Source organism: Mytilus galloprovincialis, chromosome 10, assembly GCF_965363235.1.
Source record: "Mytilus galloprovincialis chromosome 10, xbMytGall1.hap1.1, whole genome shotgun sequence".
Taxonomy (NCBI): Eukaryota; Metazoa; Mollusca; class Bivalvia; order Mytilida; family Mytilidae; genus Mytilus; species Mytilus galloprovincialis.
Window position 1 is genome coordinate 80,694,885 of NC_134847.1, and position 13,485 is coordinate 80,708,369.

Below are 13,485 nucleotides of genomic sequence, written 5' to 3' on the forward strand. Positions count from 1 at the left end.
AAGATTCATGCAAATTTAAACACTTTTGATGACGCCACTAAGATTTTCCAAAACTGTCAGATATGTTATGAAAATTTGATGATAATTGCCAACGAGATAACTATTAACTAAATGTTCCTGTAGTTAATTTGTGTCAGAAAATAACAGAATCTTCTTTTTTTTTCATTTCAACAAATGTTTTGAAAGAAATATTTGTTCCGAAATTATTTTGAAAATTTTGAAAATTTTGAAAATTATGTATACAACTACAGGTCAACAGACAGCTTTCAACAATGAGAAACACCCATACTGTTTGATAAACTATAAAAAAACCTTGGATTAGAAACACATAAAACATTTCAACAGAGCAAACTTATTGCAATTTTAGCAGACTGCAACTACATGTACATCAAAACTTTAACTACATGGGACCTGCCGTAACCTGGTTTTGGAGGCTCAAGACTATATTATGTTAAACCTTGTTCTTTCTTATTCATAAAATTAGTTTCAATACCATGTTTATTTAGATTTTATAAAGTTAAAGCAAGTCTTGAGTTTGCATAATTGTATAATTTAATTGCTGTAAACAAAATTATCCTGATTATCAAAGTATTTTGTTTAACATAGCTAAAATACAAAATGTACTAAATAAATGTCATTATCTTTTTCAGACAAATATTACATCTATTTCAAATGAGACGGATTCAGCCTATTTAAGATCAACATCTAATTCAGTCAGAGATTTGTTAACATTGTGGTTTACTGTAGGATTCCTTAACCTGCAGAGAGTTACCTGGGAATCACCATGTGATATGGTTCAAAAGGTGAGATAATTTAAGGGAGATAATCTACCAAGGGTTCACCATGTGATATGGTTCAAAAGGTGAGACACTTAAAGGGAGATAATCTTCTCAGGAATCACCATTTGATAGCATATGGTTCAAAGGTGAGACAACCAAAAGGAGATAATCTTCCCAACAGTTTCCATTTAATATGGTTCAAAAGATGACAAAATTAAAGGGAGACAATCTTCCCCAAAATCCCCATTTGATATCATATGGTTCAAAAGGTGAGACCATTTAAGGTGGATTATCTTCCTGGGAATCACCATGTGATATTGTTAAAATAAGTTGAGAGAGAAAAAAACTAAAATAATAGAATACCGTAAACTAAAAAATTTTCACAATTTATTTATTTTTATGGGATAAATGTGACAGTATCAGATTCGCCATTAAAAAAAACTCTCATTCATCATGTTCATAATCTGAATATTTATTTTTTTAACAAATTTTTGCAATTCACATTAATTTGATTTTACATTTTTGCAGCTGGTCAAGGAATAGCAACAATGAAAGCACTAATGAATAAAAACCAAATGTGTCAAAAGGTTTACAAAATAAGACAACCAAAGGGAGCTAACTCTTTATCTTTGGATATGTTGTATAGTTTTGTTTTAGTTTATACATTGTCTCAAATAAGTTTCTGATTTCATACAAGGTGTTTAATATGCAAGCTATGCTGCAAATGAGATATCTTTAATCTCTGCATGTGATAACACAAAAGTAGCTAGAAAAAAATGTGACAAAAGTATTTATTATTATTTTACAGGTATCAGATTATGAAGCAGTTCACCCGATTAGAAATTGGACAGATTTAAAAAGAAGAGTTGGTCCATACCGACGTTGTTTTGTATTTACACACAGCAGTATGCCAAGGGAACCTGTTGTAGTTTTACACACAGCTTTAACCAATGAAATTACCAAAAGCATTCATGTAATTATACTTCTGAACCAAACCATTGTAGTAAATTCAGAAATTATACTTCTGAACCAAACCATTGTAATAAGTTCAGAAATTATTGCGTGCATTTATTATTACGATTTTGTTATTTTCGACTTAAATGCGATTTTTATTTTTTTCGATTTTGAGAAAAATCCTGTTTAATTCATATAAAATATTTCAAAATGCGAGTTGAAATTATTGCGTGTACAACTCCGTCACATTTTTCGCAATAATTTCTGAATTTACAGTACTGTTGTGTCTTACTAATATTATATTTCAAGTAAAAAGTGATAACAACACTTTATAAGTTTCATGGGCCTGAAGCACTTTCTAAATTTCCATTCATCCAAGCCAAATATATAAGATATAAGACAACTATCAACCAATTACTTTACTGTTGATTATACTAAAAAATAACAGAATTTTCCTGGATATATATCTACAAAGGTAAGAGGCATTTTGCCGTCGTATATTGGTATCACGTCGTCTGCGTCGTCGTTATCAGCGTCATCCAAAAACAGATGGTTTCCAGATAATAAGTTTAGTATAAGTTTAAAGAAATCAATAAAATTTTAACACAATGTTTATAACCACAAAAGGAAGGTTGGGATTGATTTTGGGGGTTATGGTCAAATCAGTTTAGGAATTCAGGGCCCAAAGGGGCCCAAAAAATACATTTATCTAGTTTCAGGACAATGAGTTGTGTATAAGTTTTTCAATTACTCTGAAATTGTACCACAATGCTCATACCATTTAGTAGAAGGTTTGGATTATATTAAGGGTTATGTGGCAAACAGTCGAGGAATTAAGGGCCAAAAACAAGCATTTTTGAAGTTTCGGGACAATAACTTATGTTTAACTGTATGGATCTTTCTGACATTGTACCACAAAGTTTCATATAATGAAGGGAAGGCTTGGTGTCAGTTTGGGGTTAATATCCCTGAACATTTAGGAATAAGGGGCCAAAAAAGGACCAAAAAGAAGCATTTTTGGGATGAGATTGCTTTCAATCAATCTGTAGACTTATACCATTGACTCAGGTCCATGCCCTCACGCCAATCGTTTTATTCTAAACATTAAGGAACATCTCAGATTCTTAGATTGTCTTGCTTAAAAAGGTAAAAAAAACAAAAGGATTGAATTTAAACAACTTTCCTTTAATGTTCTTCTCATAACCTTCATGTTTTGATATTTCCATTGACTTATATGCGTGTTTTTAACAACACGGAAAATCAGAATTAAGTAGTATTTATAATTAGTGTTTTTATAAAGTTAGAAACACGTCAGAGGGAATTCTCCAGTTTTGATAAAATTCGAACTCTAGTTCTCTGAATTCCGATAAATCTTTTTTTGTTATATAAGAACTGAAGTGGAGATTTACTTACATGGCATTGTTATGAAACTGATATGTGATATTGTACTTCCATAAAGAAATGGAGAACCATTTAGTTCTTTTAATCTGTGAATTAACATCTAATATACGTCCTTGCTACAAATCACAAGTTTAGGGTTTGTTTATGTAATCATGCGCATGCATATAGTTTTCTTGACTTCAAGGGGTATCAGATTAAATGGTTGCTCTGGATTCCCCACTCCATTGATTAATTTGAATCTTAGTAGATCCTTTCTATGTCTGTCTGCTATTGAGGTTTATTGTCATTGCATAATTTTAAACCATATGCATCATTCAAATTAAAATAAATGGAGTCCACGACGTAAAGATGTATCTAGAACACACCTTCAGACGAAATGGAGTCTTCCATATTATAGCTTTGAGTTGAGTTGTCTCCCTTCCGCAAGTAACTTCCAAATACAACAATACGTCAAGAAAAATCAACTCGTTCTGTCGAAAGATGTTGTATTATATTAAAAGCGATCGCAATTTAAAAAAAGGAATGTGTACGCAAAGGAGTCATTCCCACTGAAACAAAAGAAATTAAATATTTAAAGAGTTAGAAATGGGGTTCCTCCTCAGTAGAATTCACGTAGGAAAATAGCCTTAGGTGATGAGATATGAAGTGAAATAATTGCTCTCATTCTAGTGACTGCTGTGGAAAGTAAACTTGGAATTGATAGTACAAAAATAAAACACAATAATTACATTGTTCATACACTTGTATTGAGGATTGGCTATTTTTAAAGTTGAGTTACTCTTAACTTACTTAAATTACATTTTACATGACTTTGTGCAGTTGAATTATTTTTGAAAATAAAACTAATACATGTATCAATGAGACAATGACAATCGTATCCCTCAGAGCAATCATGCTCTTTGATTCTAGTTTACAGACAATAACTTGTGTTTAAGTGTATGGATCTCTCTGAAATTATACTACAAGGTTTCTTACTACAAAGGAAATGCTGGAATTGAGTTTTGTGGTTCTTGCTCAAAGGTTTCAACAAGTGAGGACAAGTGAGGGGCCAAAAAGGGGCCCAAGAAAGCATTTTTGTAGTTTTACAGTCAATAACTTGTGTTTAAAAGTGTATAAATCTCTCTGAAATTATACCACAAGTTTCCATATTACAAAGGGATGGTTATAGGGGGTAATGGATCAAATCATTCAGCAATTAGGGGCAAAAAGGGGGGGGACAAGGGTTTTTATGGTTAAAGGACAATTTAGACAATTTAAAAGCAGTGTAATGGAGGTAATTCAATTCCAATTAAAATTTAAAGAATACTGTTATATAATATATATGTTTGATTACTTGATTACCTCCCTTACACTTCTTGAAACTTATGTTAAAGGAAGTGATAATTGTCTTGAGATGTGTAGCTGTAAATTTATTTTTTAGAAGTTACTGTTAATTAATATTAATTTTAACCATGACTAAGTTATTTTATATTTTGATACTTTATGATGTATTTATTAAATGAGTAGTTATTTCTTCAACTATTTTTTTAGGGGAATACTATTCAACAGCAAAGTGTATTGCTCAAAAGTAAAAAAAAAATCTTTTCAGTTCATTAGACCACATTTATTCTGTGTCAGAAACCTTTGCTGTGTCAACTATATATGTAATCACAATCCAGAGCTGTATCAAGCTTGAATGTTGTGTCAATACTTGCCCCATCTGTTCAGGGTTCAACCTCTGCAGTCGTATAAAGCTGCACCCTGCAAAGTATCTGGTTAGCACTTCAAAAAGAGTGCAGTCTTTGCACAATTTGAAAATTTTTTTATTACCCTTACAAATGTTGAATTGTTAATTCTTTGTAATTATGAATTTAAAAAAAGATAAGGCAAAAAGTAAATCTATACGTTCAATGTTGAATTAATTATTTTTGTATTCAGAAACAGCCAAATAACATTTTCTGTGTGTATGTAACTTATATATTTTATTACTAGTAATATTACATTTTTACAATTGTTTTTTTCAGTCAATATTACAGACAGGACAATTTAAGCCAATCAGAGATGGTGATCTGCCAGAGGAAGATTTGTCGGTTAATTCTGAAACTGAGGACTCTTCAAAAATTACTACAGCTATATTTTACTCAATAACATCAACACAAAAAGGTTCTTATTGGAATTTAGTTTTTAAAGATTCAAAATGTTCATTCAACATCAGTGTTTTAAATTTTGTCTAAGGAAAACCCCCAAGTTTTTACAGAAAAATGGCCAGTTATGTCTGTTATAATAATAAATAGATATAAGAAGATGTGGTATGAGTGCCAATGAGACAACTCTCCATCCAAGTCACAATTTGATAAAGTAAACCATTATTGGTCAAAGTATGGTCTTCAACACAGAGCCTTGGCTCTCACTGAAAACAGTAAGTATTAAAGGGGCCAAAAATAACTAGTGTAAAACCATTGGAACATGAAAAACAACAATTAAAAAAAAAATGAGAAACACAAACAAACAACAACCATTGAACAGCAGGTTCCTGACTTATAACAGGTGCAAATGTATATATTTCTATTGGTGTTTGGATCTAGAAAATGATATTGGTAAAAACTTAATAGGTTTGGCTATCATAAGAGACCCTTCCTTCCCATGTTCATTTTCCTGGAACATCTCTTATGCTAATGCTCTTTAAATTTGATAAGGCTGTAAACAAATGTGTAAAGATGTTATTGGAATTTAGATACTTTTCTTGTTATTTGTACATTGTACAGTGCAGGGGAGATAACTCTAATTTACAAAATAAAAGTCAAATTACAAAAAAAAAATGTAAATGAAATTACCTACATAGATTTGAATTCAATAGGATGTGCTTATATTTTAGTTTACAAATCAACTTATATTTATGAAAGTTTTGGATTCATAGAATGACTTTTTTTAATTGATTAAGTTAATAAGGTACCAAACAATTATAAACAGGATAATACTATTAATAGAAGTGTAATAATTGACTGCTTTCTGGTAGTATTCCTTGTAACATCAAATTTTTATTTACAGTGAATACTGACAAACTAAATAAATGAAACATGCAGATTAAAAAACCTAACTAAAACTGTATATTTACAGGTTTACAAGGAATAGATTTAGGAAACTATTTAATAAAACAGGTTGTGAGAGAATTGCAGTCAGAATTTCCAAGAATTTACCAGTTTTCTAGTCTGTCGCCAATACCAGGGTTTAAAGAATGGTTAATAATGGAAATAAATAGAAACTTACATGCAGACGGTATGAAACTAATTCATTTTCAATAAGCTTGTTTAAAACTTACTCATAATGCAATAAAAGGGAGGCAAAATTTATCAATGGAATAGTCAAACTCATATGTTGAAAAGAAATGGACACTGCCATGAGAAAAAGATGAAAAAGGTCTGAAAGAAAAACATCAGTATACAAAATACAACATAATAATTAAAGACTTGGCATCAGGAACCCTACAATAAACATGCATGTAATACTAATTTACTATTTTCTGAAGAATACCGAACAATTTTAAAGACCATAGAGCTAGAACAGGATATATGTAAAGTTATATTAAACACACATTGAAATACAAGTGAGAATCTTATTTTTTCAAATGAGAACTAAATTTTTCTTAGAATTTCAGTCATTTTTTAAATACATTTCAAATTTCAATATGAAATATTCACAGCAGGTCAACCTTTTTATTATAGAAAAAAAATAATCTTTTCATTTATAAAAGAGTAACTATTTTCATGCATATAAAAGTGATCTTTTTGAGGTAAAAAGTCAGTAATTGGATCAATAAATGTGCCCCAGTTTTCTGATGTAAAAAAAATACAAAATAATAATGAATTCGTAATTTTTTTATTAAAAAACTTTTATATCACATATACTTTCAACAGACTCTGTTAAATGATTTATAATTGATTAGTTTTCTTGTGTTTTATGTAAAACATTTTGCTTTTAGACTTATAATTTTTATATTTATTTATATTTTTACAGATATTGGAGAGACAGTTGAAAATCCTTTATTATTAGACAGTGAAATAGAAAAATTAAAATCAGTTTCCTCATCAGACTGTACAAATATGTATGAAGCTTTAAAAAGACTGTTAACTACACATGAATGGGTGTCTAAGGAACACGTGTGTAAAATTCTACAAAGTATATTATTAAGACTATGTGCTAGATATTTGTATGTTGAAAAAAGAAGAGGATATGCATTGAATCCTGTTGGTAAGAAATCTTTCAATTTATATCATAGATTTTTATTGATCATGTTAATGGTCACTGTTTCAGAGATGTATACTTTTTACTTATGTCTAACTTTACTTTACGTCTACTTTTGAAACAGGCTATACATATTATAGTGTTTGGGTGTGTATCTTTCAGCCTATTCGTTTGTCTATTTGTTCCACTTTTGTATCCAATACTGCACCTTAAACTTTTAAGAGAATAATGTGAATTTTCTCAGAATCTTACTCAAATGATGTACTTTAGCACTATGTTGGAAGTTATTGTTTTTGATATTAAAATTGCTGGAAGAAATGTTACAACTGGAAGTATGAATCAGAAATGTCAATTTTATTTACATGAATTTACAAATTATCCGTTGAAGAAAATATATTTTCATTTCTTTATACTTATCAAACTCAGCTCTAAAGTAAAAAAAGTTAAATTGTGTTTGTGTTACAGTAAATTTAATAAGTGCATATCTTATATTTCAGCCAATTTTCATCTGAGTAATGGAGCAGTACTATGGAGGATTAACTGGTTAAGTGACATGTCCATGAGAGGGATCAATCAATCATGTGGAATGATGGTTAATTATCGCTACTTCCTGGACAATACCACTGAAAACAGTAAACGATACCTGGAGAACCATCACATAGAGGCTTCACCAGAAATCGTAGAATTAGGCAGTTTAAAAAATTTGAAGAAAGATACAGATGAATAGACAAATTTATTTATTCTCATTGTATATCAAAGCCCTTTTCTAAAGAAATATGAGGATAAGGACAAAAGATATGTTGTGCTTCTAGGAACAAAATGTTCCCTTCTTTTCTTTTTGTCACAAATTGAGGATGTGCTAAATAAAAAAAAAGGTTCCAATTATAACCCCTAACCTGTTTAGTTTTTTATTGGTGAAAACTCCATCAGACGTTTATTTCAGCCTGTTTTTTTGCACCAAAACTATAATTACAGGAAATTATAATTATTAATGATGACCAAAATACAATTGACTTTATTATGATTAAGCAGTTCCTGTACAATTAGGGCCGTTATCATGGGAGGCACTCCAATTAATTGTAAATATGATGGTTGTATTTTTCAATAGAATTTTTTCATGAATTATAAGAAATCATAAATGTTTCATTTGTGTTTCTTTTGTGTGGTAAGGGTCTAAAAAGAGTACCTCCAATGGTCGAATGCATTCAATTCTGGAACATCTATTCATTTTAAAGTTTAAAAAATGTGATCTTGCTTTATATTTCTCAGATTTAAAGATTGTAATACAAGACACAACATAGTTTCTTAGTCTGAAGAATTGTGAATGATACATTGAAAACTCACAGAAATTATCAGTCGCTAAGTGTTCATAAAAGTAGGGCAAATCAAATAGTTAATAAAAGGCAGCTGTCATTAATGGTCTTCCATAGATTCATGAAATCCATTTTTCTAAATGTAGTTTATTTGAAATGTGTGTTTCATTTTAAGAGTTAAGGCTTTTATTTATTTTAGTTGAATGTGAATGTTTCATAGTATGATTGTTTTTAAGAGTGTACCACTAAACCTATTGAATCATAAATCATAAATTGTTCCTGACTTCAAAAGTCATAACATCATAACAGACACTTAACCAAAGGTTAAGAAAATAGTCAGAATAATATTTTTTCTAAATTTATAGTGCAATATATTATGATTGAGTGAGAAAATTATACAGAATAAAATTCTGTCATTTTATTGTGTTATTTAAAGATTTGTTCAGTATTTCAATGATTGCTTTTATAATTTGTTATGTATACTTGGATTTTGTCATACAGTATATACAGCTGGTTACTTTTTTGTATGTAAAATCTTATGTCCATCTTTAATCTAAAGCAATAGAAAATATCATCATGTACTATCTTTGGTTAGTTTCCTACTTTATAGGTAATTCGATTGTTTTGGTTTCATTTTCTTTGTTTAGGAAATTTTTTTTACCAAACACAAGGTTTTGGTGTATGCTTTATAGGGGGGACTTGTAAATATCCCTCATAAACTAAATTGATGGTATGAGGTATGTGAGCTTGAGTAATAAATGTTCTTTCATGATTTCCTAGATGTTGTGACTTTTTTTAATTTGATTAAAAAATACATTCCAGTATTAGAAATTTTAACTTTCACATTTATTGTATGATGTTTTTCTGTTTAATTCCAATAGATCTAAATACCAAAATCAGAAAAATAGTACTCTGTATGAAGTTTGGTACACATGAAGTGCTTTTCTGGATATACTGTGAACATTTGTTCCTATTAATTGGGGTTCTGATGGTAGCAAATGCAGTTTTACTAGTTATATGGTGCAGTTTAAATGAAATGAATATTTCCCACCCTTCAAATTCCTAATAAACTGTTACAACTCTTCAGACACAATACTGTTTCTATTCTTATACAATATAATACTAGTTTTAAAAATACAAAAAAAATACCATTTTAGATATCTTGGAAATGTTAACTGCATTTGTGCACAATTGTCAGCAATGACTGGGACTGACCACCTTTTTCTGTTCGCAAACAACATCCTATCAAAAGTGGTGTTACATATCATACAGTGTAAGACCACATGTTTTGTGGATTAAAGTAGAATTTGTAAATACAAATTAATTTGTAATAATATTAACTATATTTTCACTTAAAAATGCAATGCACAAACATTTTTCGTTTTAGATTCAGTGCCATATAATATTATGATGTGCTATTTATAATTTAAGATACATGTTTACCATGTACATACTTATATTTTGTTTTCAAGCCTTAGCTTGATTAATTGTTACTGTTACATTTGTATGTTTAAGTTGTCAATGAAGGAAACTGGCTTTATAAAGCACCCTTGTGACTCGTCAGTCATTGTATATACAAATGTTAATGTATTGAAAGATATGGTGATGTTTAGAAATAGTGATAAATAAAAATATCTATGCAGTTTCTGTTTGTTGCTTTGCTATTTGTTCAGTTGAATTTTGTTGAGCCTGCAACTTTAGTCATTTTGTTGGAACATGTTATGTTTTTGTGATAGTTGTAGTAAAGATTTATATTCAGGACTAAAACATAATATCAATCTTCAGTAAAAAAGGCGAGACATTTCAGTGTGTGCACTCTTGTTTTTACTGTTGTGTGGAAAATGATAAAAGCGCCTTATTCATGATCAGTATTTTGTACAATGCATGCGTTTCACTGTTGCAACAAGATTTCATATATATTATGCAGAAGAATAGACAAAGATTGGAATGAAAGGAAAACAATCAAAGAAAAGTTGAACACCCTATATATATATTTAACACAAATGAAACCATGGGTGAAACAAGACAAAATTATAGTATAACCAATAGATGGTCACTTTAAAAGTTGTACAACAATACATTAAGGTAGTTACTTTAAAATCAATGATCTGAATGTGTTTTGTTATTATATTCCAAGCTTTTGAATTAAATGCCACACTGGTTATTTTAATTCTGTATCACATAAATGCTTTTAACTATGTGTTGATGAATACAAACACTTTACTGATGTAGACATTAATTTCTGGTAGGAAGTAGAGGCAAAAGTAGTATACCGATGTTCAAAAGTCATGTTACTGACCCTACATACTGGAGACAAATAGCCATCTTTGGGCATTTTTATGCCCAATTAATAGGCCTTACGTTTTCTGGTCTCTGGCCCGTTTGTTCGTTTCTTTCATCCATCCGTTTATTCCTTCACCCGTCCGTTTGTTAGTCCGTCTGGCTTGCTGCAGGTTAAAGTTTTTGGTCAAGATAGTTTTTGATGAAGTTAAAGTTTAAAAACTTGAAACTTAGAACACATGTTCCCTATGTTATGATCTTTGTAATTCAAATGCTAAATTAGAGTTTTGACCCTAATTTCGCGGTCCATTCAACATAGAAAATGATAGTGCGATTAGGGCATCCGTGTACTATGGACACATTCTTGTTTGTAATGTTTCTTACCAAAGACCAATCAACTTGGGCATATCGCTTTTTTGTATTTTATGTTTGCTGATTGTACATACGAACATTCCTACTTGGCTGATGTAACCAGAAATGAAACACAGAAATTCAAATGAATATATTTTTGTCGTCAATATTAGGAAGTTCATAAGGAAAAGAATGTTTTCTAAAACAAAGGTTTAAAAGCCATTACTATAGACAACATTCTTCATTATAAATCTGTAAACAAAATACCTCCCTACTTTAATGGTCAGTACTTTCCTATCATATCTTATACCTTCATGATACCTATTAAAACTAAATGTTTCAATGATAAACACGTGTTTCAGGTCTCAATATGACGACATCAAGTCAACAACTCTGGATTGTACCTGTGCTAGTTTCCTTTTCGTATGTAATATACAATCTAAGTATCTTTCTGTTAAGCACAAAATCATATTTAACCTGTCTATCATTCACAGAAGTATTTCCCATCAAAAACGTTAAAGAAATCACAAAGTAGATAAAAATCTCATACTTTCTAACCCCAAAAAAATAACCCAGTGATTTAAAAAAAGATTCCTGAAAATGACATCCTTTGTTACGTTTGCAGTAAATAAGAAGCATTACCATAGGAGACAACTGTACACCTCTTTCTTGTCGACTTGTTTCTTTATTTATAAAGGTGCTTTCATTACGAAAACAAAGATGCTAACATTATCCTTTTTCTTAACTTTCCCCTTAATGGATGACGTCCTGTCATTAAATTGAATTCGCTCTCGTCGCGATATATACCCCTTTTGTGATGATGTGGCTTTAAGAAATCATCCATTAATCAATCCTGTCATTATATATTTGAACGTTTTACATGTCTTTCTCATCGAATCAAAGATAGAGGTTAAAGCAGATACAGTTAAGTCTGCATCATATCTTGACTTTGCAAAGATTGTCAGTTGAGTACAATTCGATATACAGTCAAACCTGCTCAAGAGACCACCTGTATTAAACAAAAACCTATGTAATAAGAACATTAATTTTAAATCCCTCTGTAGTACATTTCATATAAATTAAACCTTTATTAAAAGACCACCTGTCTGAATAGACCACTTCTTTGCTCTCCCTAAAATGGTCTCTTTAAACAGATTTTACTATATATGAAAAGAGTGATGTTTCAAAAGAAATACAAATACTGCGGCCTGTAAACCAAGTTGTCGGCCATTGCAACAATTAAAAAATGCTGCGTTTATAAAGAACTTAGATAGCGTCAATATCTGACCCAGCTGCAATAAGTTTTGGAGTAGAATTGTCTTTAAATGTTTTTTTCATGCAGCCAATGACACTACTACTTGTCGAATATGATGACCACCTGCTAATATTCGTTCAAGAATCACATGTTAGGCACATAAAAACCATATTTTCATATGTATTCATGCTTCGTTTTGAAATTTCAAAAATGGAACAATATGTTGTTAGATCAGAAATGGAAATAGACTACATCACCCCGAATCTGAAGACCTATCCGCTGAATATTATTTTCTTTGTTCACTGCACTACATCAAACCGAATTGTTGTTTTGGTCTATTCGATAAAAATAATTTGCCTTTTAGTAATAGATTACTCTAGCTGTATTTAGCAAAGGATTTCAAAATTTTGGATCTTAAATGTTCTTCAGCTTCGTACTTAATTTGTCCTTTCACTTTTTTTTTTATTTGAGCGTTACTAGTGTGTCTTGAAATTACAAAACACGCGTCTGACAAACACAATTTAAAGCCATGATGATAACAATGATAAGGTTGTTAAAAACCACTGGGTCGATACCACTGATATCGCTTTCCAAAAAGTCAGTGCTTCTGTGTAGACATGAATTTACATTGATATGGTCATACTTAATTATAAATTTTATGTTTACGAACTTTGAAATGATTGATATACTAAGGATGTTTTACCACCACAACGTATTACCGTAGTTGCATTTGGCTTATACCTCCGGATTGTGGGTCTTCCATCCTCAGTAACTTCGTACTTTCTAGTGAGCCTTTTAAACTTGTTTGATTCGAACGTAATTGGTGCGTATTTAAAAGACGAAACGTGCGTCTGGCGTTAAATTTTTTTAGATTGAGATCGATGATGATATTATTTGTTAAATTTATGTATAAGAATGACTGTTAATAAAT

At 30.4% G+C, this 13,485-nt stretch overlaps 1 protein-coding gene across 4 annotated transcripts in view; it reads left to right on the forward strand.

Moving 5' to 3' along the window:
• LOC143048536 (malonyl-CoA decarboxylase, mitochondrial-like) overlaps positions 1-10,313 on the forward strand; it is a 26,660-nt gene extending 16,347 nt beyond the window's left edge. For all 4 annotated transcript variants that reach the window (XM_076222252.1, XM_076222254.1, XM_076222256.1 and 1 more), the window contains 6 exons: positions 651-803; positions 1,588-1,752; positions 5,138-5,276; positions 6,231-6,389; positions 7,128-7,361; positions 7,853-10,313. In XM_076222252.1, the coding sequence (XP_076078367.1) occupies positions 651-803; positions 1,588-1,752; positions 5,138-5,276; positions 6,231-6,389; positions 7,128-7,361; positions 7,853-8,082 (1,080 nt within the window). In that variant the 3' untranslated portion in view covers positions 8,083-10,313. The remainder of the gene's footprint in view (positions 1-650; positions 804-1,587; positions 1,753-5,137; positions 5,277-6,230; positions 6,390-7,127; positions 7,362-7,852) is intronic.
• Positions 10,314-13,485: the final 3,172 nt, after the last annotated feature.